A 27,678-nucleotide genomic window follows, 5' to 3' on the forward strand; every position below is an offset into this window, starting at 1 on the left:
TCGTCGCCACGCCCCCTCCCCCGCGCACATATTCCACCTGTAGCCATGGACCCCCGGTTGAAATCCCCTGCCCTACCATGATGGGTGGAAAAGGAAGCTGGTGAAGGCCGGCGACACCCTGAAGCAAGACGGGCCGAAGAGGAAGCTGGTGATGGCTGGCGAGGCCCCGATGCTGGTGCAGCAGATGCTGCTGCCGCAGAGGGCGGAGATTCAGTTGCGCACAATTCCACGATTATTTGCGATTTATAACTGAAGGATCGGCGTACACGTGTTTTTTTGTGCTTACGTTCATTTTCTCTGAATCACACTTACGATCATTTCAGAAAATGTCTTAGATCAAATGGAGGATGGCTTCTACGTAACATTTTATAAATGAGGCCCTCTTCAGTAGTGCTGGTGCATCTAGTTATGTACATTCTCTCCAATTATATATGGTTTGAAGAATAATTGGAATAATGGCTAGCTTTAAAATGAATGAGCTTCAGAGGAGTTAAAGACATTATTTAATAGTGAACAATATTTGTTCCTGTGCATACTCTCGTTTGGAAATGGCAGGGGCAAGAATAATAATAATAATAATAATACACTTTATTTGTATAGCACCTTTCAAACAAAACAATGCAGCTCAAAGTGCTTAACAGCAAATAAATTACATGCACAGTGATCCACATAAAATAGACATCAAATAAATATAAAACATGAAATTAGGATAGACTGCAGAAAATAAAATGGACATGAAAACAGGAATAGAGTGCATAAAGATTTAAGAATGTTTAATATATCTTTTTTGTTTATGTTCATATTCTGCAGCTGTAGACTAAAGTCTTACTTCAGTGACTTATATTCTTTCACAATTCTACGACACTCCCCTTATATTTGGATTGGCTATGAGATGTGCATATATTATTTTACTAGCCAATGGTAGGGCTTGCGCGGAATTTCAAACATCAAATCAAAAGCAGTTGTTCGCCTCAGAGTCCGGATACAGAAGTACCCTCAACAAGGTCTGTATTTGAAAAAATAGTTTATCCTTTTTGCTGTTGTCAGACAAAATTGTATTGAAACGGTGATATAAGTGTGTTAAGACAGGGAACAGACATTAACGTCAGCCAGCTGAAATTGATTCACGATGCTATTGGAACGTATCTAGAAAGCTAGCTAGTGGCCTAGGATAGCTAAGTATTGCCCACGCTTTGAGCCTTAAGGTAACGTATAGCCTACACTAAGGTTTTTACATGTTACAAACAATAACTAAAGGTTGCATAGACACATCAACCATTTTTCCCGCTTAATACCATGCATTCGATGTAAGAAACTGTTAGGCTAAGTAGTTGTCATTTAAGTCTATTAACCTTATGAAGTAGCCCTGAAAGCCAACAGTTGGCAAGCTAGCTCATGGTGAGCTAAAGTAATTCATTGCGCTACCGACAGTCACGTTTTCAGACTAATTTAGCAACAACAAAAAAAACATCAGGTTAACTTTCGTTTAACATAAATGTTGTTCTTTATTACGGTTATGTTCACCGAACGTTATGTGCAAAAAACTTGAGTCCTTGATCGGGCCATGCAGCATGTAATTGAGTGTAGTCAACCTGTCTTTGGTGCTTCGTTTTAACTGAATTAACGTTACACAGCGAAATATTTCTTTTCACAGGTAAGTTGCTTAGAAGATGCCTCTTTACGGTAAAATAATTGTCATACAGCGAGGTGGCGAGGATGGCACGATGTTCCCACTGACCGCCGCGTGTTTGTTTGGAAGGTGAGTGCTTATGTGCCAATTTGGCGTTTCTTTTGCTTCGCTGTCTGACTTTCCGTATGCAAAACAGCTACTTTACTGATACTTTGGTCACGAAGTCCAAATAACTTGTGTGGTGTATCTCAATGGGGGAAAAAGACGCGCATGGGTGCCACGCAGAAATGGGCTGAAGCTACAGTAGTTCAATGATTGAGGTTGTGCAGGGTAGCGCAGGCGGGCTTTTTTTGTTTCTGACGTTAGTCGACGTAACCACGTCCCTCTGAAAGGAACCAATTGCCTTTTTTTTATGGACCTTGTCCTCATCATGACTACCGCTTCTCTTCTGATGTGCTTGCTATGGACCAATCATGTATGCCTTTGCCGGGATCATCTCAATCATGTATTCTTTTACACAGTTTACTGTAGGACATTAAACAGTGTTTGGTGTACACACGTCATATGCACTAAAAGAGCAATGATATCGGCATTTACTCATGAAACCCTCTTTCGCAGGAAAAGTGACTGCGACATCCGCATTAAACTGCCCCATGTGTCTAAAGAACATTGCTGGGTTGAGATAAATGAGAACCGAGAGGTAAACGATTGTTTCTTCACATATAATTTGATCAAATTTCAGTTAAAAGTGTATTGCAAACAGTGTTACATTTTGTGTGTTTGTGTGTTGTTTAAGGTTGTATTGACTAATTTGAGTTCAGTGAACCCCACCTGCATCAATGGTGTACCAATGCAGCAATCTGAACGCCTGAAACACGGCGATGTATTCACCGTTATCGATCGCTCTTTTAGGTAAGATGATCATCTTTGAGATTCGGTAGAGATCAGAATAAGCCGATGGCTGAACTTCATTGTGATTCATGCATTCACATAAGATTTGGCAGAAAGCCTTTGCCTCAGTGTCATGAGTTGTCTGAGAGCTGTGTGGTTTGGTTCCCAGGTTCGAGGCCCCTCCACCACCCACTCCAAAGAAGAAGAGATTGACCACGGCAGGAAAGGGAGAAACTCTACAGGTAGGTCCTATCGACGCCAGTATTGCAATATCTTCCATATTTAATATGCAAGTGAGTGCCTCTTTTTGTTGTGGATAAATGAATAGTGGTGGCACTTTAGTCTGATGCCAGACCATGACTTATTTTGGGACTCATGATGGAAAACTTGCTCTAATGTGAAGTCACCAAATGGGCCTTATCCCCCAGTTCACGGCACTAGTGTCAGGTCCAATATGACATTTGTTGTTGGACCATATATAAGCATATAGCTGCCGTTTGAAACCTGGTGGCGGTGCCGTTTTCCCGTGCTTTGAGTAGAGCCAGGAAAGGCTGACCACTCATAATCTAAACTTTTTTGCGTTTTTAGGTCCTACAAGAACAAGAAAGGGATTCACTGGCTTCAGCTGAGAAAAGTCAGTCCATCTCAGCCCCTGGTAAGTATTGGTTCTCTGTTAATGCTATTTCCTTAGGCATTTGGGTTACATAAGTCCATTATAATCATACATTATTAATCAAATCGACATTTATCATATGATGTACACATCTAACGTTTTCCTGACTGCATCTTGCATAGACTCCTGTCTGAAAGATGAGGTCGTGGTTGCTGCGGTACCGGAGCCTGTTGAGATGCCAGCCACAACAACAGAAGACATATCTGAGACCCCTGTGTCTCAGGAAGAGTCTGCTGTTGTTGAGATGCCAGTCACAACAACAGAAGACATCTCTGAGACCCCTGTGTCTCAGGAAGAGTCTGCTGTTGTTGAGATGCCAGTCACAACAACAGAAGACATCCCTGAGACCCCTGTGACTCAGGAAGAGTCTGCTGTTACCGCCGCCCCAACGACCCCAGAAGGGAAACTGGCAGAAGCTTCAGCGGTGGCGGAAACTGTTGCCGTGCCAACTGTCGAGCCTGAGGTGGAGAACAACGCACCAGTTCCAGAGACTGAAGAACTGTCGGAACCTGTAGCAGAGGCTGCTCTGGAAAGAGAGCCTAGCACTGAGTCTTCCGAACCTGCTGCTTCAGTTCCAGTTATTGAAGAACCAGCAAAACCTGTGGCTGTCAAACCCAGACGTGGGCGCAGTGTCAAGCTGGCCTCTGCTAAAGTCCAAGGAGATGAAGCCAAGGAAAGCGAGCCCAAAGATGAAGACAAGCCTCAGGTCCCTGTTGCCAAGGCTGGGCGCGGGAGGAGGGCCAAGCAGGCTCCTGTTGAAGAGGTTGAGCCCAAAAGTGATCATCCCTCTGAGGAGCCCGAGGAGAAGCCCCAGGCTAAAGTCACCAAAGCAGGACGTGGCCGGAAGGCGAAGCAAGCTCCTGTTCAGGCTGAAGAAATGCCACAGGAGAGTGTGACTCAAACTGCTGTTCAGCCTGTTGATGCTGCCCCTCCTGTCGTCCGATCAGGACGTGGGCGTAAGGCCAAGCAGGCACCAGTCCCAGAGAGTGAGGCAACATCTGAGGCCGAGCCTGTCGTTGAACCCATCCCTGCTGAGGTAACAGAAGAGCAGCCGCCGGCAGTGAAGTCGGGGCGCGGTAGAAAGCTAAAGACCACACCTGCCCAGGTCCAGGTAGAGGCTTCAGAGCCCATCGCCACCGCTGAGGAATCTGCCAATGAGGCCCCTGTCAAGAGGGGCAGAGGAAGGTCTGTCAGAAAGGGGAAGGCAGATTTGGTCATGACGAACGATATTACACCTGCTGAGATTGAGGAGGAACCTCTGAAAAAGAAATCAAAGCGTGGCTCAGCGCCAGCCGCCACAGATGGCACTGAAGAAGCCTCCGCTGTAGAGGTCAAGCAGGCGCCCAAGGGCAGAGGTGCCCAGAGAGGACGAGGGGCAAAGAAAACCACTGAACCAGCACCAGCAGAAGAGGAGGAGGAAGCCAAACCAGAGGATGCTGAGCCTGTTGCTAAGACAACAGGCAGGCGAAGCAGGGCAGCAGCCACAAAGGTCAAACCTCAACCAGACCAGGAAGTAGCTGCTCCTACACCAAAACGAGCAGCTATGAAGAAAGAAATAGCCGAAAAGGCAGAGGAGCAAGCAGTCAACGCTGCATCAACACCTGTGAGAAGGCGAGGAAAGGCAGCTACACCCGCAGAACTTCAGACGCCCGCAACTCTCAAAGGGAAAAGAGGAGCAGCCAAGAAGGCTGAGGAGGTGACTGAAGCAGTCACAGAGAAAAGCAAACCCCCCTCAAAGGCAGCCCCCAAAACCATCAGGGGGAAGAGGAAAGCCGCCCTGGAGGCCGAGGCCTCCCAAGATGATGTGTCAGCAGAGGTTGCAACCAAGGGTTGGTATCAAGTCTCTCATGTATATAGAAGTTAAAAACATGGCCAATTATATCTTTAGGCTTAATTGTATTGTAGACTTGGTCTGAATCACTGACAACGGTGTCTGTATTGTGCCTTGACCACTAATGGGTTAAAATAATCAAGGGCCTAGATTCTAAGCCTTTACAGTACAAATTGGCACACTACTTCAAAAATTCTGTGCATGGTTTGTTTTCTTCTTCTTCTTCTGTTGTATTGGATTACAATCACAATTACTATGTTTTACTAAAGGCTTATTTTGATGTCTGCTTTATTTACCCAGCTGAGTCCAGCAGCTCCAGAGGCCGAGGCCGGACCCAGAAGAAGGCTGCGGAGACGGAGGAAGCGGCTGCTCCTGCAGAGGCTGCCCCAGCCAGGCGCATCAGGAAGAGATGAAGCACTGACTCCCATGGCCAGTTGTAAATAATCCACAGATGTAAAAACAGAGACCTTATTTATATATATGTATTTTTCTAACAGGTGATTATGTTGACTTTCATGATTTTTGTTGTTGTTTTTGTGCTGGCACTTAGACTCTAATTAGAACTATGATTAGAACTATGAATTAGTTATGATAAATATATCATATATATAAGGACTCATGTTTACCTTTTACGCTGTATTTTAATCTGAGTGGTGGTTTTACTCCAGGGACCTAAAAAAAAAAAGGAGCTGATGTTTTATTTTAAAGTTTTTTTTTTTTTTTTTTTCAAATGGAAAAGAGAAATTAGAAATTGAGGAATGTGAAAACGAGTTAACATGTCAACCATGTGAAACGGTTTGATCCCAGCAGGCAGGTGCTGATTTTAAATGGACCATCTAGTATTTACTACCGTTAATTAGGGGTGGGGAAAAAAAAAATCGATTCTTCGATTTTTCTCGATTCTCTAGAACGATTCTGTTTCGATTCAGACAAGTTCATAATCGATTTTTTTTTTTACACATCCATTTTGTGTTGAAATGCAAGCTGCATCGATTATTGCATTGTTCATTGAAAGTCATAATTGTGACAAGGAAAAGCTTTTTCTCTAATAAAAACATAGAGAAGGTAATTCATCTGTTGATTTTCTTTAATTATCAAACACAAAGTAGGAAGTGATTTGAGACTCGGAGTAGCAAACTCAAATGTTTTAAAAATCGACATGCATCGATAATCGTTTTATCGGTTTAGAATTGATAATCGGTTTAGAATCTAATCGTTGACCTCTGAATCGGAATCGAATCGTGAGGTGCCAAGACATTCCCACCCCTACCGTTTATGCATCTCTGTCTGGTTCCACCATTGCAACACTCATTTTCACAAATAAAGTGTTTATAATTCCTTAGTTTGTTGGGTGTTTCTCAATCAATGTGTCTTTCATGAACATGTTATTAAGTGCCAGATTTTAGCCGTTGGTTTGGCTTCACCAAAACAGTCCCTAGAGGTTTGGATATCCATTCAGGGGGTTTACAACCAAGCTATTGGTGCAGCAACGCACAGTCTGTTCTCCACCTGTTCCTGCATAACCAAAACTTGGCAGTGTGACAAACCCTGACATGCCACGTAGTGTGTCAACAGGACACAGGCTAATCAAATGAATGAATATATAGAGGCAGAAGTTTAGCAAAATATAGTATGTTTTATTTTCGTGATGTAATAAATATCTGGTCAATGGTATTGAATGACATTACAAAACAGTTCACACACACACACACACGTTCATACACTGCCATCAAAATAGTTGCCCACCACGTTATACAGGCTACTGGTAACCAGTAAACACCAGTCTGACAGATCAATCACCCAATAAAGATCTATAAGATCTGGATTATTAAACCACAAGTCACTATGTACGTAGGCTAACACAGGATCCAGAACAAGCATGATCCAATGCTTAAACACACTCCACACAATTGTGTTTGAGATCTACTAGAACCCCACACAAGATGTCAGAGGCTGTTGCAATAGGTTACACAGAACCTAATATATAGAGACTGATAGCAACCAGGTGGCAATTAACTAAAAAGGACACACACACACATTCATACAAACAAAAGGAAACAAAACCCCAAAAGGGAATAACAAAGTGCTGGTGGCTCTCACAGCCTATAAATCCAAAACAAATTAACGTAAGGGAAAACAGTGGTCAAACACTTCACTGTATGTGGATTTCCTTCCAAAAACACAACAAAAGAGACAACATCAGTTCAGACTGATCCCTTATACATATGTGCCTTGCACATTATATTTACAATAACGAACTCTGCATGGTTAAGATCACACAAATAAAACCATACCTTAGGGAGCGTTAGGCTTCCTGTAAACAAACTCAGGGAGAGGGAGAGAGAGAAAGCTACGGGGCACGACAGCAACGCACCTCCTAAACACGGAGAAATACTTTTCACTTATGTGCGGTATGCGTAAGCTTGCATGATTGAAAACCGTAGTCAGAAAACTATGCTTACGTCTTTTAAAGAATGCCAATGCGCCAGCACAAATGCAACAGCGCAGTCTGCAATAAGCAGGTCGCAATACAGAGCTGCAGTGACAGAATGGTTGCTTGTTAAATACGCTGAACTGTCGCGTTAAACGAGCGCTTGTGTAACAGTAACAGCTCAAACTACCTAACAAATACAAGTGATCTGTAAGGTTATCCTCCTTGTAATGAAAAGGATCATTAGAAACTTGCCAGTGTTCTTCCAGCGACAGACAACCACGGGCAACCACGCGCCAAACAATTCAAACGACCGGCATTACTCTGTCAGGCGGAAACAGCGTAGACGTCACACCACCCCTCCTCATTAATGGGCACCCATAGATCAATGACCCTTATCTTAGATCACACTTTAACAACAACTTGTCAAGACAAGACCATGCTGAGCATTTTGTCCTGCTAGGGAGGGCTTGAGCTCCAGATTAAACCCTGCTTAAGCCTTGCCCGACACACTCAAAAGAGACTCTTTTGAAACACCAGGTTGTGCCTACACTGGTAAAGGTGTTAAGAGTCCTTAAGGTGGGAGAGCCCTCACTTCAAGTGTTGATTTGGTGGTGCGTTAATTGTTGCAAAGAACACTGCAACTGTCCTTCTGAAACTTCAGGAGCTTGGCTAGTTTCTTTGCAAATCTTCAGACTCTTCGGTAGACTTTAGTATGTAGTGCTGGTGCATCTATGTAAATTCACTCCAATTAGATATGGTTTGAAGAATAATTGGAATAATGGCTAGCTTTACAATGAATGAGCTTCAGAGGAGTTAAAGACATTATTTAATCATGAACAATATTTGTTCCTGTGCATACTCTCGTTTGGAAATGGCAGGGGCAAGAATAATAATAATAATAAACTTTATTTGTATAGCACCTTTCATACAAAACAATGCAGCTCAAAGTGCTTAACAGCAAATAAATTACATGCACAGTGATCCACATAAAAATAGACATCAAATAAATATAAAACATAATATTAGGATAGACTGCAGAACATTTTATAAAATTAACATAATAACAGGGATAGAGTGCATAAAGATTTAAGAATGTTGAATGTATCTTTTTTGTTTATGTTATGTTTGTTTATGTTCATATTCTGCAGCTGTAGACTAATTTTTTTCAAAAATCTACGACACTCCCTTTATATTTGGATTGGTTACTAGATTTGCATATATTAGGTTACTAGCCAATGGTAAGGCTTCGCGCGGATTTTTAAACATTTTTCAAATCAAAAGCAGTTGTTCGCCTCAGATTCCGCCGCAGAGTACTATACCTATCAAGTAGTTCCCTCTTTGTGTTATTTATTTAATATTTTAAGGTTGAACTTTACAGTATTTCAGTTGAAGGTATATTGAAATGTGTGTGTGAAATCTCACTATGTTTCCCCTGGGTAAATCTTTATAACGTGTGTCGGCGGAGGGATATACACTTGATCTACACGCTGCAGTTTGTGTATCCAGCGATGTCCCTTTACCCCGTGTAGAACTTCTGATAAACAGAGCGAAGTAACGTTAGCAGCAGCACCCAGGGATGGTGGATACAGAAGTACCCTCAATATAGCAAACAAGGTCAGTATTTCGAAAAAGAATTTGATCCTTTTTGCTGTTGTCAGACACATTTTTTTGGAAACGGTGATATAAGTGTGTTAAGTCAGGGAACAGACATTAACGTCAGCCAGCTGAAATTGATTCACGATGCTATGGGAACGTTAGGAAGTGGCTTAGGATAGCTAAGTATTGCTAACGTTACTGGCCCTCGCTTTAAGCCTTAAGTTAACTTATAGCCTACATTAAGGTTTATATTTTACAAACAGTAACTATAGGTTGCATAGGCACATCAACCATTTTTCCCGCTTAATAACAGGATATAAGAAAATGTAGGTCTAAGTTGTTGTCATTTAAGGCTATTAACCTTATGAAGTAGCCCGGAAGGCCAACAGTTGGCTAGCTAGCTCATGATGAGCTAAAGTAATTCATTGCGCCAACAACAGTCACGTTTTCAGACTAATTAAAAAAAATAAAAAAATCAGGTCAACTTTTGTTATTTATTACGGTTATGTTCACCGAACGTTATGTGCAAAAAACAGCTGCTGTGTGACTGTCTGAATCCTTGATCAGGTCATGCACCATGTAATTGAGTGGAGTCAACCTGTCTTTGTTGCTTCGTTGAATGAATTAACGTTACACAGCGAAATATTTCTATTCGCAGGTAAGTTGCTTAGAAGATGCCTCTTCACGGTAAAATAGTTGTCATCCGGCGAGGTGGCGGGGACGGCACTGAGTTCCCACTGACCGCCGCGTGTTTGTTTGGAAGGTGAGTGCTTATGCGCTAATTTGGCGTTTCTTTGCTTCGCTGTCTGACTTTCCATCTGCAAAACAGCTACTTTACTGATACTTTGTCACGAAGTCCAAATAACGTGGGTGGTGTATCTCAATAGGAAAAAAAGCAGCGCAAGGGTGCGAAGCGGAAATGGGCTGAAGCTACAGTAGTTCAATGATTGAGATTATGAGGTTGTGTAGGGTAACGCAGGCGGGCTTTTTTTGTTTCTGACGTTAGAAGTCGACGTAACCACGTCCCTCTGAAAAGAACCAATTGCCTTTTTTTGTAATGGAGCTTGTCCTCGTCATGACTACCGCTTCTCTTCTGATGTGCTTGTTATGGACCAATCATGTATGCCTATGTCGGGATCATCTCAATCATGTATTCTTTTACACAGCTTACTGTAGGAAATTAAACAGTGTTTGGTGTACACACGTTCATGCCATATGCACTTTTAAAGAGCAATGATATCGGCATTTACTCATGAAACCCTCTTTCACAGGAAAATTGACTGCGACATCCGCATTCAATTGCCCCAGGTGTCCAAAGAACATTGCCGGGTTGAGATAAATGAGAATAAAGAGGTAAACGATTGTTTCTTCACATATATTTTGATCAAATTTCAGTTAAAAGAGTTTTGCAAACAGTGTTACATTTTGTGTGTTTATGTGTGTTGTTTTAAGGTCGTCTTGACTAATTTGAGTTCAGTGAACCCCACCTGCATAAATGGTGTACCAATGCAGCAATCTGAACGCCTGAAACACGGCGATGTATTTACCGTTATCGATCGCTCTTTTAGGTAAGATGATCATCTTTGAGATTCGGTAGAGATCAGCATAAGCCGATGGCTGAACTTCATTGTGATTCATGCATTCACATAAGATTTGGCAGAAAGCCTTTGCCTCAGTGTCATGAATTGTCTGAAAGCTGTGTGGTTTGGTTCCCAGGTTCGAGGCCCCTCCACCACCCACTCCAAAGAAAAAAAGAGTTTCCACGTCAGGAAAGGGAGAAACTATCCAGGTAGGTCCTATCCACGCCAGTATTGCAATAGCTTCCATATGTAAAATGCAAGTGAGTGCCTCTTTTTGTTGTGGATAAATTAATAGTGGTGGCTAGGGATGAGAATCGAGAACCGGTTCTTTTTTAGAACCGGTTCCTAGTGAACCGATTGTTTGGAATCGTCAGCCAAATTCTTTAACGGTTCTGCTATCGGTCCTTTGTGGCGTTGCGCATGCGCAAACTTTTTTAGTTTCTTCTTCAGACTGCAGCAAACATGGCAACTAGGCAGAAGCGTTCTAAAGTTTGGCTCTATTTCACACGACAAAAATGACACCTACGCCACTTGTAACCTGTGTAAAAAGTCTATTTCGTCGAAGGGAGGAAATACAACAAATATGAATATGCATGTGAACACACAGCATGGAATTAAATGACAGGAATGTCATGTCTTCGATGCATGCAGCAGCTCAGCTAATGTCGGCGCTTCATCTCTTTCTGTCAAGGGTAACTCTTCAAAAGTGATCACAACCACTCACTGTGTGAAGCAATTTGCCTTTATTGTGTGTAGTCGATCAAGTTATCTTCTGTCCCTTCGTTTGAAGCATACATTTTAGCTCCGGCATTGGTCTCCCATTATTGATCATTTCACGTTTGGATTGAAAGTCCAGTTTTGAGATGTTTGATCGTAACGGTGTTAATTATCGGAGGGCGTGTGTTATCAGCAAACGTTCGCGTTTTCGTGTCAACCCATTATTAAACTGAGCATATCATCTTTTAATCCATTATTAAACTTAGCATATAGCTACGCTAGCTTGGCTATAGAATCTTCCATTTTCAGCCCCCTACATTGAGGCAGAGGTAGTGTTTGCCTCCCCTCTTAATGTGGCTTTATGTCAGCTCAGCAAATTCAGCGATTTTGTTAGTGCCATTTGTTTCATTGTGTAAACCAGCTTTCACTATATAGATAATCTCCATTTCCATCCAATTTAGCTGATGACGTTCAGAGTCAGACCGGTTCAGAGGCTGGTAGTCTGTCTGGGTCACAGGCTACAGCTAGCACGTCATGTACACCTCTAGCCCATCCTTTCTTCGAGGCAGGGAAAAATAAAATTACCGAGGAGAGGATCAACGAATGTCACCGAGCAGTGACTAAGTTTGTGGTGAAAGGTTTGCACCCTTTTACTACGGTAGATGCCCCAGATTTTCGTTAGGTTAATTTCTAGGAACATGTTTAAATTAAACAGAATACATTTTATTTAAGTTATGTAAGTTTTATTTTAAGTTCAAGAGGAATATGTATAAATGTTTTTGGTTATTTAATTTTTTTTTAATGTGTATATACATACTGTATATGGTGTGTGCAGCATTATAGAAAAGAAAATGAATGTAAATAAACCCGTTTGTGCTCTTTTTTTCACCCCTTGCCCAATAAGAATCGATAAAAGAATCGATAAGGAATCGAATCGATAAGCAGGAATCGATAAGGCATCGGAATCGTTAAAATCTTATCAATTCTCATCCCTAGTGGTGGCGCTTTAATCTCCTGCCAGACCATGACTTTTTTGGGACTCATGATGGAAAACTTGCTCTAATGAGAAGTCACCAAATGGGCCTTATCCTCCAGTTTACTGCGCTAGTGTCAGGTCCAATATGACATTTGTTGTTGGACCAGTTTGTTTGGGGCTTTATTTTTGTGTAGCTGTTGCCAGTGGTTATAGATGACCTTTGTGGTAAAAGGGAAAGACTCAATGTAGAAGTACTCGTATTAAGCATATAGCTGCCGCTTGAAACCTGGTCGCGGTGCCGTTTTCCTGTGCTTTGAGTAGAGCCAGGAATGGCTGACCACTCATAATCTAAACTTTTGCGTTTTTAAGGTCCTACAAGAACATCAAGAAAGGGATTCAGTGGCTTCAGCTGAGAAAAGAAAGTCCATCTCAGCCCCTGGTAAGTATTGGTTCTCTGTTAATGCTATTTCCTTAGGCATTTGTGTTAAGTCCATTATGATCATAAATTAAGTCAAATCGACATTTATGGTATGATGTACACATCTAACGTTTTCCTGACTGCATCTTGCATAGATTCCTGTCTGAAAGATGGATCCACAACTGCCAACTCAATGGACCAAACAGTGGAGGCAGCCAAGGAGATGGTTACTATGGAAGCGACCAAACCCAACAAAAAGGACCAGTCTCCCTTCGCTGAGCTGTATCAGATGATCAAGCAAGACCTGGACCCCAATTCTCCATGGAAGACTCCTCTGTCCAAACGTAAGTCACAGAAGCCTGCCACGCCCAAGGGTCCAGACCAGGAAGCGTCTGCGCCTGTGGAGGTCAAAGTTACTCCGAAGAAGATGACAGCTGCCTTGCCTGCCACACCAGCTGGAAAGGAGGCTTCCGTTGCAGCGACCCCCAAGTCGGCCCAGAAGAAGCGCAGGTCTTCAGCGGGTCAGCCTGAAGCGAAACCTGAACCAGTTCCAGAAGCCGTTGCCGTGTGTGTGTCGGAAGAAAAGGTGGCTGTGGAGGAAACGTCCCAGCAGTCTGTGGCAGCAGTGACCCCTGGCATCCCGGGGAAGAAGAGACGCTCCTCCTCACAGTCCCTCAAGTCCCCCAGGAAGTCCGAATCCGAGCCCAGCGCTTCCACCCCGGCCTCTCAGAAGACGGACCAGCCTCAGACGCCTCAGAACCAGCCTCAGACGCCGCAGAAGTTCAGTGCTGTGGAGGTGGTCCAGCAGATCCTCTCTGATCCTCAGAGCGCTGAAACACCCAACAAGTCTCCCAAGAGGAGGAGGAGCAGCAGCACCGCCAGTCCCAAACCGGCCCCGGCCCCGGAGGTGAGCGCTGACGCTCAGGCTGCCCCCGCGGAGGCCTCTCTGGAGGTGAAGCAGTCTCCCAGGACCTCCCCCAGGGCCAATGCTGGGCAGAGGTTCAGAGTGCAGGAGGTCCTGGATGAGATCGAGGCGTCCGCACCTTCAGATAGCGACGGTGAGGACACCACCCACAGCACACGGACGCAAATCAGTTTGCTTTTGATTATTTACATGTCAAGTCATGGGGTCATGTTAAAGTAGTGTACTACTTTCCTAATGTAATGGCATGGATATAAGTAGGGATGCACCGATACCACTTTTTTACAAACCGATACGAGTACGAGTATTTTTATTTGTGTACTTGCCGATACAGAGTACCGATACCGATACTTCTTAGATTTGGTCTCCATGAAAGTGCAATTCATTTGGAGGCAGATTTTATTTTATCCTCTGCAGATTATGTCAAGCCTATAGTACAAAATTAACAGAAGGCTATCCCAAGCCAAAAATAAACAGAGCTTTCTGGTTTTAACACACAAAAAAGCCTTCAAACTGACAATATCATCACATTAGACAAAATGCAAATATAACCAGATAAAGGCAATTCAATTTGCTGCATAGTTAACAACACAGTCTGCTTAACAAAAAGTGAACAGAACTATTACTGGATTAGCACAAGAGCACATTTCAGTTACAAAAGGATCAGAAGAATCTCCTGCTCAAATACACAAACAATCACTTAACCTATGTGGCACAGTCTTTCTCTCTACCTCTCTCTCTGTGTGTGCGTGCGCGTTTTTTTTCTTTTGCAAGACGTCAATTAAGATTGGTTGCTTCGGTCTTGCGCCACTAGCATCAGTGAACTCTGTGTACTTAGCACTATGGTGCGTCTTCAGGTGTTTAATCAAATTGCTTGTGTTAAACAAAGTACTTTCCTTTCCGCCCCTCGACACCGTAGCAGTGCAGCTCTTACACTGTGCCTTACTCCTGTCGTCATTTATCTTAAAATGAGCCCAAATCGCCGTTAAGGCAGCACAACGGAATTGCTAATCGCTAACGAGATGCTAGCAGCTAAATTTAGCGAAACCTGTATACTGAAATACTTTGACACTATGACAAACTTTCCTAACACAGTCAAACATCAAGCAAATGCAACACAAGACGGCAAATACGCTACTTACTAGTCTGGCAGAGAGTGGTAGGACAATAAATAACATTTTGTGTCAGCATAGCCCAGCCAGTTTGATGCAGTGAAATACTGATGAGTGGTATCGGTGCTTGGTATCGGCAATTCAAAAACGAGTAAGAGTATTTTAACGAAGTATCGGCACCGATACTGGTATCGGTATCGGTGCATCCCTAAATATAAGCATTGGTATTACTCTAATGGACAGTTCATTTTTCTGCTGAACCGTGGCCTTTGAGGCATTAGACATTTAAGTAAATAAACTTAAGTGATTTGTGTTAATGTCTCCTCAGTTGCCAAGCCCTCGTCCAGTAAGAAACGCAAGAGTGGGGGTCCCGACGAAGAGATGTCCACCCCATACCCCAAGAGGAAACGAGTGTCCTTTGGGGGTACACTGAGCCCAGAGCTGTTTGACAAGCGTCTGCCCCCGGACTCCCCGCTGCGCCGCGGGGCCACGCCACGCTTCAGCCTGGGTGCGGCGCTCTGCCAGAACCCCAAGTCTCTGCTGAGGAGAGCCTCTGCCATCGGCCTCGTCAAGGTAAGAGAACGCAGCTTGGAACATAAAGCCGGCAGTGTTGTGTTTCATACTGACATCAGGCAACGTTTTGGATCTGGTAGCTGTGTGTGTGTGTGTGTGCGTGAGAGAGCGGTTAAAAGACCATTATTGAGAAGGGATTTCTCATTACCAGTTAATTTATAATCCAGGAAAATGTTTCAAATATGTTTATTGGGAAACGCATCATACAGCAGTGACATTATCAATTAACAGCAACATGTTTCCTTTTCAATAATCCAGGAAAATGGTGTTTTACAGTCAGTGCAAATTATTTTATTTCCCAAAAAAAGCCTTATATGCGATTCTAATGTATTGCTTTGTCTGAGCAGAATCTGAAGCTTGGAAATTCCATCCCAGAAAGCCCCAAAGCTAAAGGAAGTCCTGGAAAGAAAGCGAAGACTCCCTCACCGGCAAAGAAATCTCCAAAAGCTAAAACTCCATCTCCCAGAAAGCAGCCTGCGAAGAGCACCCCTGCCAAGCAGAAGGCTGCAGCCTCCTCTCCATCACCATCCAGAAGAGCCGCCTCGCCTAAAACTCCCCCCTCAGCTCAGGTGTCACTGAGCCAGACGCCCACGGTGACGGGGCGCTTCTCAATCTCTCGCATCAGTACCCCATCGCCCGGGGAAAAGGAGGAGGAGGAGGAGGAGGCAGCAGCAGTGGCGGTAGAGAGTGCAACGCCGAAGATTCCTCAGAGGAGGAAGAGCATGAAGGCCTCAGCCAGGAGGAGCATGGGAAAGGGAGCGCTGGAGGTCATCCGCAGACGCAGTGGAACATCCAGAGCCAACCTCAAAGGTGAGGCCTTCGCACTCTCTCTCCCCACAGCTGCTTATTTATGGAACTTTTTGTAGGACTCGTTTCTTTGGCCGTTCCTGAGCCTTGTTCTATGGTGTATGAATGTATACTGGTACACTTAATGTATAAGGTACCCGATGTAGTGGATATTATACACTGTGATGGATGTAATATCTAATGTAATGAGTTATGTTGTTGTGGTTCTGCTTGAAGTGAAAAGCTCCTGGGCTGACATTGTGAAGTTTGGCCAGACCAAGCCCCAGCCTGAGGCGGCAGCCAAGAGGGCAAACACAAGAGTTAAAGTTGCCAAGCGGGCCGTGGCGCCAAAACCTCAGGTAACTGAATATTGTGGATTTTTATCTCTTAGATTTCAAGTATTTCTGTCAAAAACAATGGTACTGAACAACCGTACAAGTCAAGTGTGGGCACAACAACATCCATTTTGTCCATCATATTAATGTTATATGTGCTACAGCATTCATAGGTAATATTTTACACAGTATACAGCAGCAGGGAGGAAAATGAAATGGAAAATGATATCAGTCAGCCCTTCAAACAGAACCCTTCTTAAACACACACAGAATCCATTTTGACCATCTTCTGATATACAAGCCGTTTCTCAGTCGAATATTGTGGATTTCATTCCACTTTTACTCGAATCACTTACACTGAATATACTGGTTAGGCCGATACTGTTTTTTTTTATTTTTTTTTATTTTTTTAATTTTTTTATGAAGACTAGGAAGTCCCATGTCAAGTCTCCAATCTCATGCTACAATTGAATTAACAGTGCCTTGTGTATCTTGCACATAAATAACTGACTTTTGTTATCAAAATAGCGTGTGACCTAGTTTGTGAAAGCTGAAGGTGATTTATTTTTTTGTTTGTTTATTTGTTCTTATTGTTTTATCCTTGATTTAGACCCCTGCCAAGAGGCTGAAGGACCACACTAGCACAGGGCACGTCAACTCCCCCGTCACCATTGTGCTGGGCAGGGCCCAGAGGAGGGCGGCCCAGATGGCCTGTGGCGCCCCCCCGAGGCTGATCCCTAACATTGCTGTCTTGAACATGAAGATGGACGAGGACCTCACAGGTACACGAGGCACACGGATGATGTCTAAGCCAATGATTGGCTAAATATGTAGATAGTGTGGCATGTACATTAACTGTTTCATATGCCTAGTGGTAATCAAGGTTGACTAATAGCCATAGTCGTGTTTACTTTGTCTGGGTTATATCTCTATAGGGGTATATATTCTGTACTTCGTATAGGTTTGATTCGTTTCCTTGGCTTAGTGTGCCTTCATCATTTATCTTGTCCTTGCCTTCAGGGGTTTCTGACATCTTTAAAACCCCTGCGAGCACCAAGCAGAGGCGTGCGTCCACCAGAAAAGACCTTGTCCCTGAAACCCCCCTCGCTTCAAGCTCCATGGCTGAACTCGTCCCTGAAACCCCCCTCGCTTCAAGCTCCGTGGCTGAACTCTCTGGGATGAAAACTCCAGAGGAGAGTGGTGAGGAGCTTATGTTTGCCACATTCTAATCAGTATTGTGCAAAGGGTTTAATTACAGATGTTTGCTCTTATTTCTGGTTTGTAATCTCAGTTGGGGAATAATGATGGAAATGTATTTATTACACCTATAACCCAGTTATTTGCCCTAAATGTAAAATTGTGAATTATGAAAGTCATGGGAAAGGAATATGAAATGGAGGTTGTCTGCCAAGAGCTTCTCCTCTTCTCTTGAATTAAATGATACATGGTGTGTAGGTCCTTAGTAGCATTCAAACAAAGGGTTAGAGATGCATAGAAATGCTTTATAGTCATTAAGGTCATTCTAATTCACTATTTCTGTTCACAGGTGAAATGATGGTGTCCCCTCTGAGCGGGTCTGCTGCCAAGCCCAGCCGGTACAACAGCGAGGCAATCACTCGGCTCCTGCGAGACGAGCAGGAGGAAGCTGACTTCCTGACCGAGGAGACCAGCTTTGTTGCCAAGGAGACCGTCTCCGTGGAACACACTTCCTCAGAGCAGCAGGAGGTCTCTGATGCCTCTGTGACTCTGACGCCCAAACAGAAGCCAGAGCCTGCCGCCGCCGCCAGCTGCCTCACCGGAGTCAAGCGTGTCATGAAGACGCCCAAACAGAAGGCCGAGCCTGTGGAGGACCTGAGAGGCAAGCTGCTCAAGACGCCCCGGCAGCCCAAGACCCCGCAGGAAGTGTCTCTGGTTGGGGTAAAAGAGGTGTTCAAGACCCCCAAACAGAAGGCTGCTCCTGTAGAGGACATGGCTGGCATCCAGAGGATTATGAAGACCCCCCGAGTGAAGAGCGACGGTCCGGTTGTGTGTTCAGTGGCCATGAGGAGGCTGGTGGAGCCCCCGAAACAGAAGGCCGAGTTGGCTGAAGAGGACCTCTCGGGGGTCCGCCATCTCCTGAAGACGCCCAAGCAGAAAGGAGTGCCGGTCGAGGATCTCGTCGGGGTGAAGGAGCTCATGAAGACCCCGAAGATAAAAGAAGAGTCTGCACCTGTGGAGGACTCCGAACGCCTGGAGGAACCTTTACCAGAACCTGAGGAACCTGAGACACAGATCACAGAACCCAAAGAGGCACAGCCTGTTGAGGTAAAGGGTTCTTTGCTTTTATTTATTATTATTGTTCATTGTATTCATTAATTCTATTGTACATTCATATGAGCTGTAAATGTGCATGTTTTGTTTTGTGAATTGATGTTTCAAGACCGTAGTGGCAGTAATGGCCTGTATCTGATGGCCTTTTCCATTTTTAAGACCAGGTTTCCTCAATCTAAAGCACCAGTGAATAGCCTCGGCCTTCTGTATCCATTAGGGGTTGTAATATTAGGAGTGTTTGCAAACAGAACATCAACGCTAGAGACTCCTAAGCAGTGCTTAGCAACAGGTCAGGGTAGAAAATTTACATATTTTTTAGGGGGCAATTGTTGCCCCCACTAACTGAAATCCAGGGGCATTTAAAATAAAATTGGGGGCACTTTTTGAAACTTGTGAAATAACATTTAACTATGTTCAAAATAATAAACATACTTATTTAGGCTTAGAGTATATGGGGATTGTCATCAAAAGGCAATAATAAGACTATTAAGCAGTACTCAGTACATTCAAAGTGTTTTCTTAGTTTTTTGTTCAAAAAATCTAACAGAAAACATAAATCAGACAATACACAATTGACCGATCGCGAAACTCCTCCCTAGAACGGCCCTCGTCCAATCATACCTTAGCAACCGCTACTAAGAGAAGAAGGTCCGACAACTTTGAGGTCTGAGCAGCATGGTGAAGCAGTGTGCTTACGGGACTTTTAGATCTGACACAGAGATTAGAGGGATGCGTGTTTTTTTCCCCGCATTTCCAAAGCCCAAAACACAAGAGGAAATGTGCCGGCGGTGGATTAAACAGTGTGGGAGACCCGACTCCCACCTCAATATATCGAAAAACACACATATGTCTGCTCCAAAGTAAATGAAGCTGCTTGCAGCTACCTATGATATCTATCTAGCGAACTACGCTATCGCTAGGTATGATAACTAACTGTCTAGTTGAGAGAACATCCCCAAACAGTTATGGTTCATGACAACTTGTATTATTACCACTACAAGTACATAACTAGTCTCTCCAACTAAAGTGTTAATGTTAAAATCAAAATGTTACCGTCAAAATGTTAATGTTACCGTCTGTAAAATTGCACTCTGAGCTATCCTAGCTAGCGATAGCAAACGCCAGCTATGAACAGAACTTTTAACGAACACTTTGTATTTATGCTGCTGGCGTTTGCTATCTCTGGCCAGGATAGCTCAGCGTTCAATTTTACAGACGTAACATCAACATCGCTAGCTAGGATAGCTCAGCGTGCAATTTTACAGACGTAACATCAACATCGCTAGCTAGGATAGCTCAGTGTGCAATTTTACAGACGGTAACATTAACATTTTGATTTTAACATTAACACTTTAGTTGAAGAGACTAGCTCGAGCTTAACATACTGTATCAATGTTGAACAAAAGGCCAATATGAAGTTGTTTTATTTTAATCTTTGTGGCATTTTGTGAATGGGCAACCTAATCCTGAGTATCCCAAGGTATGCATAAGGCACAACCTGAGAGCAATAACCTGGCGATCTGATACAAAGCCATAGCATTACATCAGGATCATCATTTTACAAGCAAGTTATCACTACAGTGACTGTGAAATACTTTCAGCAACATGCACACACATCCCTTGAACAATAACGTCACTAGCAGCTATCTTGATCCACACTGGTACGTTACTGTACTGTTCTCTAGATTGTCACCATCCTAGCTAGCTAGATCGATAGATACCTCCAGTACCAGAGTGTCTCGCCAGAGACGGAATAAATAATACGAATAAAGAATCTTTGTAGGTTATTAGCTAGCTTGAAATATTATATACAGATCTTACCCAGTGGTGAAATAAGATGACTAGTCTACAAGGTTTGTGCTGGTTGCATTTAATGAAGAGGTCGTGGGGTTTCTCATTTTTTTTATTGAGACCTGTATACTTTTGCTTCGATTATTGTTGTGTCCACTTCGTTGTTGATCTTAATATTTTGGATATCCTTCCACTGCATATTGCAGTCCCTTTTGCCTTGATCTGGAGGATATCGTGGAGGTATTACTCCAAAAATCATCACTCACACTGACAGCTATAGCGCTTGTCCCCGTACTCGCCATGGGTTTTAGCTTGACAGTTCCGGGAATTGTGTCGGACGTAGCAACAGTAACTAAGGGGGCGGGGCCCTGGCGATCGGTCAATTGTATTCTTATTTCTTTGTGGTTATTTATTGTTATTATTTTTTTTTTTTAAACAACTATTAACAATTATAAGTTTTGTCTTTCTTTTTTATAATACTAACTTATTATATTTATTGATTTTTTTTTTTTGTTACCTTTAATCATGTACCTACCATAGTACAGGAAATACAGATAGGACTAGTTAGCTAGCTTGCAAGCAAGCCTTTGTAGTTAACGCACTATCAGAGCTAGCTAACGAAGCCAATCTAGCTTCCATTTTTCGAATGAAAATTTTATCTTTTGGAACCTGAGATGGTGACGGAGACTGTGTTTGCTGATCCTCATTTCTCCTCACACTCGCAGTCACAGGTCTGATTAAGAAGCATTCCATTTATATTTTTTGTTAGAACGTTCGGTTCTTCACGCACACGCAACATCAGTCAAGGCGAAAATCTAAAACATTTTATGGCAACTGGACCGGGTCATATAAGCTACGATGTTTGACAAGTTCATTAAATTATTATTAGAGGAAATTATGGGGGCATATTTTTCCCCTCTCCTAGTGATATCAGGGGCAAAATTATATTTCTTAGGGGCAGTTTTGCCCTTTGCCCTCGTGTATTTCCGACGCTGCAACAGGTGCATAAACACATTCAAATCGGGTCCTTCATTCTTTTGCGTTTCTGTTTTTAAATATCTTGTTAATATTGTTGCGTTGCATTCCATGCCAAAAGTCCCAAGTTCATCCCCGATTAGGCCATTTGGGCCAATCCAATCTCAATTCTCCCCCCCCCCCCCCCCATAGTGGAAATGCACCTTAAAGAAGAAGAGTTGACAATTTGTCCTGCATCATCTGTGCATATTAATATTTTTAGGTGTTTTGTGCCTTGGCTGATAATTTAAATCCTGATGTATACAAAAAAAAAGAGCTGAAACGGAGAAACAAAATGCACTGTGATATAGGGAACACTGAAGGCATGATCACTCTTGTAAACTGTTGTTAAACATTACCTATTCCACCTTTAAACAAATTGGAACCTTCTAAATCCTACAGGTCCAGGAGGTGGTGAGTGCTCCTGAGTATGTAGCTGAGGTGCTGCCTGAGTCTGCTGAAGGTGAGCAAACACGTTATATGTTCATATAAGTCTGTACAAAGCTTTATAGGTTACAATTAGGTCTGTAGGTTAATTTGTTAAATTTAGGTCTGTATTCAGACATAATTTAGTTTAGCTGAGACTCTTATCCAGAGAAAGTTATGAGTGACATCGACACAAACAAACACACACACACACAGTATTTCAGAATCAATGCTGGCCATAATGGCCCCCTGAATTAAGATGCCATTTTCACTTGAAAACATGTGAGACGGTAGGCTGTAGGAAGCTGGAGGAATCACTAAGTGCAGTGCAGTGCATCGAATGTGTGTCAATGTGTGTGAGTACGCATGAAATCATGCCATAACTTCTGTATGTTTCTCTAGAGTTGGATATTGCTGCTGAGGACGACAAGGAAAACGTTTGTCCGGCGGAAGACATCCAAGCCGCTGACGCCAAGCCTGTGGAGCCAGCCAGCCCAGAAGACAAGAGAGAAACTCTGGCAAAGCGCCTCAGCTCCCCACTGAGAGAGCTCGTCCAGGAGAGGGTGACGGAAGACTCAGAGGAGCTGGCGGAGGAGTTGGTGGAGGCAGAGGTTGCTCCACTGCAGACTGCTGTGGCCCCTGAGGAAGAACAGCAGGCATCAGCAATAGCTGACCTTGCTCAGGAACAGGTGCCTGAAGCTGCAGAGGAACCAGACAAGGTCTGCCCGGATGAGGCTGCTGCTGCACCACCAGGTGATGCCAGTGAAGGCCTGCCAGAACCTGTCCCCGAGGATATGCCCACCCCTGCTAGAGGGAGAGGAAAGGGGAGGAAGCTTGTGGACGAGTCTGCAAACACTCCGCAGGCGAGCCCAGCCAGGGCGGGGAGAGGAGGACGAGTGCCCAAACTGCTCCAAGAGGAGGAAGTTAAGACCACACCAAGAAGAGGCCGAAAACCCAAGCAGGTTTTGGCTGAGGAGCAGATGAGTGAGGTAGTGGTGGCTGCAGCAACTTCAGAATCAGTTGGAGTTAATCTGCCAGCAGCTGAAGAGGTCAAATCTCAGGAGGCAGAGGTCACTGAAACCATCTCTCCAGTGGAAGACAACCAAGCCAGCGAGGCCGAATCAACAGAGCAGGTGGAGCTCCCCAGTTCTCCTGTGGAGGAGATCCAAGCCAGCGAGGCCGTATCAACGGAGCAGGTGGAGCGCCCCAGTTCTCCTGCGAAGGAGCTCGCCCAGGAAGGAACAGCAGAGGTGTCAGAGGAGCCTGTGGAGGCGGAGACTGCTCCAGTGCAGACTGCCGACGTGCCACCCACCAGTGCAGTTGCTGAAGCCAGCGAAGACCTGCCAGAGTCCGCCCTTCAGGAGGTGCCCGCCCCTGCTAGAGGCAGAAGAGGAAAGAAGCTGATTGTTGAGTCCGAAAGCGTTTCTGTGGCAAGTCCATCCAGGGCGACAAGAGGAAGAGTACCCAAACGGTTGCAAGAGGAGAGTGCCGAGGCCAAGCCAAGAAGAGGCCGTAAAGCCAAGCAGGACTCAACGGAGCAGGCTGAAGACCAGATTGGTGAGGTTGAGGTTTCCGCGGTATCGGAGCCTGTTGAGATGCCAGCCACAACAACAGAAGACCTCTCTGAGCCCCCTGTGACTCAGGAAGAGTCTGCTGTTACAGCCGCCCCAAAGACCCCAAAAGGGAGACGTGGCAAAGCGGCAAAAGCTTCAGCGGTGGCAGAGACTGTTGCCGTGCCAACTGTCGAGCCTGAGGTGGAGAACAACGCACCAGTTCCAGAGACTGAAGAACTGTCGGAACCTGTAGCAGAGGCTACTCTGGAAAGCGAGCCTAGCACTGAGTCTTCCGATCCTGCGGCTCCAGTTCCAGTTATTGAAGAACCAGCAAAACCTGTGGCTGTCAAACCTGGACGTGGGCGCAAAGGCAAGCAGGTCTCTGCTAAAGTCCAAGAAGATGAAGCCAAGGAAAGCGAGCCCAAAGATGAAGACAAGCCTCAGGCCCCTGTTGCCAAGGTTGGGCGCGGGAGGAGGGCCAAGCAGGCTCCTGTTGAAGAGGTTGAGCCCGAAAGTGATCATCCTTCTGAGGAGCCCGAGGAGAAGCCCCAGGCTAAAGTCACCAAAGCAGGACGTGGCCGGAAGGCTAAGCATGCTCCTGTTCAGGCTGAAGAAATGCCAGAGGAGAGTGTGACTCAAACTGCTGTTCAGCCTGTTGATGCTGCCCCTGCTGAAGTGGTAGTCGAGCCACCACAAGCAGTTGTCAAGTCAGGACGGGGCAGGAAGGCTGTACAGGTGCCAGTTCAGGTAGAGGAAGTTACTCAGGAAAGCGAGCCTGGAGCTGAGCCTGCTATTAAGGCCGAGGACAGTGCTCCTGTTCCAGCCGTAGAAAAAACAGCAAAGCCTGTAGCTGTCAAAGGTGCACGTGGCCGGAGAGTTAAGCAGGCCTCTGCTAAGGTTCACAAGGAGGAAGCCGTAGAAAGCGAGCCAAAAACTGAGGTTGAAGACCAAATCCCAGCCAACGCTGAAGAGAAGTCTCAGGCCCCTGTTGCCAAATCAGGACGTGGCAAGCGGACCAAACAGGCCCCTGCTCAGGCCACAGAGGTGGAGATAGAGGCTGAAGCTCAGCCTGACACCGACCAAACCTTGACCACTGAGGAACCTGAGGAAGAGCCTCCTACCAAAGTCGTCAGATCAGGACGAGGGCGTAAGGCCAAGCAGGCACCAGTCCCAGAGAGTGAGGCAACATCTGAGGCAGAACCTGTCGCTGAACCCATCCCTGCTGAGGTTACAGAAGAGCAGGCGCCGGCAGTGAAGTCAGGGCGCGGTAGAAAGACGAAGACCACACCTGCCCAGGTGCAGGTAGAGGCTTCAGAGCCCATCGCCACCGCTGAGGCAGAACCTGTCGCTGAACCCATCCCTGCTGAGGTTACAGAAGAGCAGGCGCCGGCAGTGAAGTCAGGGCGCGGTAGAAAGACGAAGACCACACCTGCCCAGGTGCAGGTAGAGGCTTCAGAGCCCATCGCCACCGCTGAGGCAGAACCTGTCGCTGAACCCATCCCTGCTGAGGTTACAGAAGAGCAGGCGCCGGCAGTAAAGTCAGGGCGCGGTAGAAAGACGAAGACCACACCTGCCCAGGTGCAGGTAGAGGCTTCAGAGCCCGTTGCCACCGCTGAGGAATCTGTCAATGAGGCCCCTGTCAAGAGGGGCAGAGGAAAGGCTGTCAGAAAGGGGAAGGCTGTGGAGAAGGAACCAATCGTCGATCAGGCCGAAGGGTCTGAAACCACTGAGAGCAACGTCAGAGAAGACACTGGCAAGATCTCAAAGAAAAATGTTAACTGGAGTGAGGATTTGGTCCTGACAAAGGATATTACACCTGCCGAACCCCAGATTGAGGAGGAACCTCCGAAAAAGAAATCAAAGCGTGGCTCGGCGCCAGCCGCCACAGATGGCACTGAAGAAGCCTCCGCTGTAGAGGTCAAGCAGGCGCCCAAGGGCAGAGGTGCCCAGAGGGGACGAGGGGCAAAGAAAACCACTGAACCAGCACCAGCAGAAGAGGAGGAGGAAGCCAAACCAGAGGATGCTGAGCCTGTTGCTAAGACAACAGGCAGGCGAGGCAGGGCAGCAGCCACAAAGGTCAAACCTCAACCAGACCAGGAAGTAGCTGCTCCTGCACCAAAACGAGCAGCTAAGAAGAAAGAAATAGCCGAAGAGGCAGAGGAGCAAGCAGTCAACGCTGCATCAATACCTGCGAGAAGGCGAGGAAAGGCAGCTACACCCGCAGAACCTCAGACAACTGATGCGCCCGCAACCCTCAAAGGGAAAAGAGGAGCAGCCAAGAAGGCTGAGGAGGTGCCTGAGGAGGTGACTGAAGCAGTCGCAGAGAAAAGCAAAGCCCCCTCAAAGGCAGCCCCCAAAACCATCAGGGGGAAGAGGAAAGCCGCCCTGGAGGCAGAGGCCTCCCAAGATGACGTGTCTGTCTCAGCAGAGGTTGCAACCAAGGGTTGGTATCAAGTCTTTCTCATGTATATAGAAGTTAAAAACATGAGCAATTATATACTTTAGGCTTACCTTTTAGGCTTCATTATATTGTCGACTTGGTCTGAATCACCGACAACGGAGTCTGTATTGCGCCTTGACCACTAATGGGTTAAAATAATCAAGGGCCTAGATTCTAAGCCTTTACAGTACAAATTGGCACACTACTTCAAAAATTCTGTGCATGGTTTGTTTTCTTCTTCTTCTGGTGTATTGGATTACAATCACGGTCTACGCTTGACTACAGGCTTATTTTGCTGTCTGCTTTATTTCCCCAGCTGAGTCCAGCAGCTCCAGAGGCCGAGGCCGGACCCAGAAGAAGGCTGCGGAGACGGAGGAAGCGGCTGCTCCTGCAGAGGCTGCCCCAGCCAAGCGCACCAGGAAGAGATGAAGCACTGACTCCCATGGCCAGTTGTAAATAATCCACAGGTTTAAAACCGGGGACCTTTTTTTTTTTATATAGATGTATTTTTCTAACCGGTGATTATGTCGACTTTCAGGATTTTTTGTTGTTGTTCTTTTTGTGCTGGTACTTAGACTATAATTAGAACTGTTAAGATAAATATATCTATATATAAGGACTCATTTGTACCTTTTTCACTGTATTTTATTGTGAGTGGTAGATTTTAGTGTCATGTATTCAGGACGAGGAAAAAAGAACTCCGCTCTTCAGATGGGCACAACATGTTTTACTCTAGGGACCAAGAGCTGATCTGTTTTAAAACTGTTCAGAAGTTCTGTTTTAAGTGGCATTTCAAACGGAAAGAATAATTAAAATTGAGGAATGTAAAAAAACGAGTTAGCATGTCAACCATGTGAAACGGTTTGATCCCAGCACAATCCATTTTCACAAATAAAGTTATTATAATTCCTCAGTTTGTTGGGTGTTTCTCAATCAATGTGAGTGTCCTTTATGAACATGTTATTAAACGCCAGATTATAGCCGTTGGTTTGGCTTTGTTTTCTGTCACCAAAACGGACCTTAGAGGTGTGTGTATCCATTCAGTGTGGATTCAACGAAGCTATTTGTGCAGCAACGCACGTCTTGTTTTCCACCTGTTCCTGCATAACCAAAACTTGGGAGGTAAAAATATAATCCCGCAATGAAAGTGGAAACGGTTTCCAGCAAATCATCGTCAGTGGAGCACATACAGATGGAAGTTTAAAGTTAAACATGCAGAAAGTGGTCATCCTGGAAACTGATTTTTGAAACCTTGCATTGTTTCGTTACCACTGAGTATACTTCAACCTAAAATGGTCTCGGTGATTATACTGCAGGAAATTGATAACATTGGCTGCATTTAACCATACCAATACAGTTAATATGCAATTGGTATTTATGTATTGACAGTGGTAAAAAGACTTGAGTTGTTAGGTTTGAGGATTGATCGACATCCTAAATACAAAATTGCTAACAGTAACTGATGGAATTTAATACATCCAGCTGGCTCGCTTTTCACATCCATAGACATACGGCGCATGTCATTTAACGTTCCTTAGAAAGGAAAGTGCCGGTTAATGGTCAGACCCTTGCGTCATAAACACGCGTCGGTGATTTATTTCAAGCGATTCTGGGAAGAGGTCACAATTATTAGAATTCACCTGTTTAAAGGTTTTACATCTTAATATATG

At 44.8% G+C, this 27,678-nt stretch overlaps 2 protein-coding genes across 2 annotated transcripts; both read left to right on the forward strand.

The window, feature by feature from the left end:
• Positions 1-804: 804 nt before the first annotated feature.
• On the forward strand, positions 805-5,971 carry LOC105909081 (neurofilament heavy polypeptide-like). The gene is made up of 8 exons (XM_031567973.2): positions 805-1,004; positions 1,655-1,759; positions 2,249-2,330; positions 2,427-2,542; positions 2,691-2,763; positions 3,110-3,176; positions 3,317-5,023; positions 5,326-5,971. Exons 2-8 carry the CDS (start codon positions 1,671-1,673, stop codon positions 5,436-5,438), a joined length of 2,247 nt encoding a protein of 748 aa, XP_031423833.1. The 5' UTR covers positions 805-1,004; positions 1,655-1,670; the 3' UTR covers positions 5,439-5,971.
• A 2,866-nt stretch (positions 5,972-8,837) lies between these two features.
• Positions 8,838-26,921, forward strand: LOC105909082 (titin). Its single transcript, XM_031567963.2, has 17 exons — positions 8,838-9,073; positions 9,714-9,818; positions 10,327-10,408; positions 10,508-10,623; positions 10,772-10,844; positions 12,698-12,767; positions 12,902-13,804; positions 15,109-15,353; positions 15,701-16,163; positions 16,377-16,498; positions 17,085-17,256; positions 17,495-17,674; positions 18,021-18,778; positions 21,992-22,052; positions 22,418-24,750; positions 24,904-26,011; positions 26,325-26,921. Exons 2-17 carry the CDS (start codon positions 9,730-9,732, stop codon positions 26,435-26,437), a joined length of 6,888 nt encoding a protein of 2,295 aa, XP_031423823.1. The 5' UTR covers positions 8,838-9,073; positions 9,714-9,729; the 3' UTR covers positions 26,438-26,921.
• Positions 26,922-27,678: the final 757 nt, after the last annotated feature.

The sequence above is a fragment of the Clupea harengus genome, chromosome 1 (assembly GCF_900700415.2).
Source record: "Clupea harengus chromosome 1, Ch_v2.0.2, whole genome shotgun sequence".
NCBI lineage: Eukaryota > Metazoa > Chordata > Actinopteri > Clupeiformes > Clupeidae > Clupea > Clupea harengus.

Excerpts from the sequence above, each read along its gene's own strand:
- LOC105909081 (XM_031567973.2), top strand. The coding sequence starts at position 1,671 with ATGCCTCTTTACGGTAAAATAATTGTCATACAGCGAGGTGGCGAGGAT. Across the intron at positions 2,331-2,426 it reads AGATAAATGAGAACCGAGAG|GTTGTATTGACTAATTTGAG; the intron begins GTAAACGATTGT and ends GTGTTGTTTAAG. Across the intron at positions 2,543-2,690 it reads GTTATCGATCGCTCTTTTAG|GTTCGAGGCCCCTCCACCAC; the intron begins GTAAGATGATCA and ends TTTGGTTCCCAG.
- LOC105909082 (XM_031567963.2), top strand. The coding sequence starts at position 9,730 with ATGCCTCTTCACGGTAAAATAGTTGTCATCCGGCGAGGTGGCGGGGAC. Across the intron at positions 12,768-12,901 it reads AAAGTCCATCTCAGCCCCTG|ATTCCTGTCTGAAAGATGGA; the intron begins GTAAGTATTGGT and ends CATCTTGCATAG. Across the intron at positions 24,751-24,903 it reads CACCAGTCCCAGAGAGTGAG|GCAGAACCTGTCGCTGAACC; the intron begins GCAACATCTGAG and ends GCCACCGCTGAG.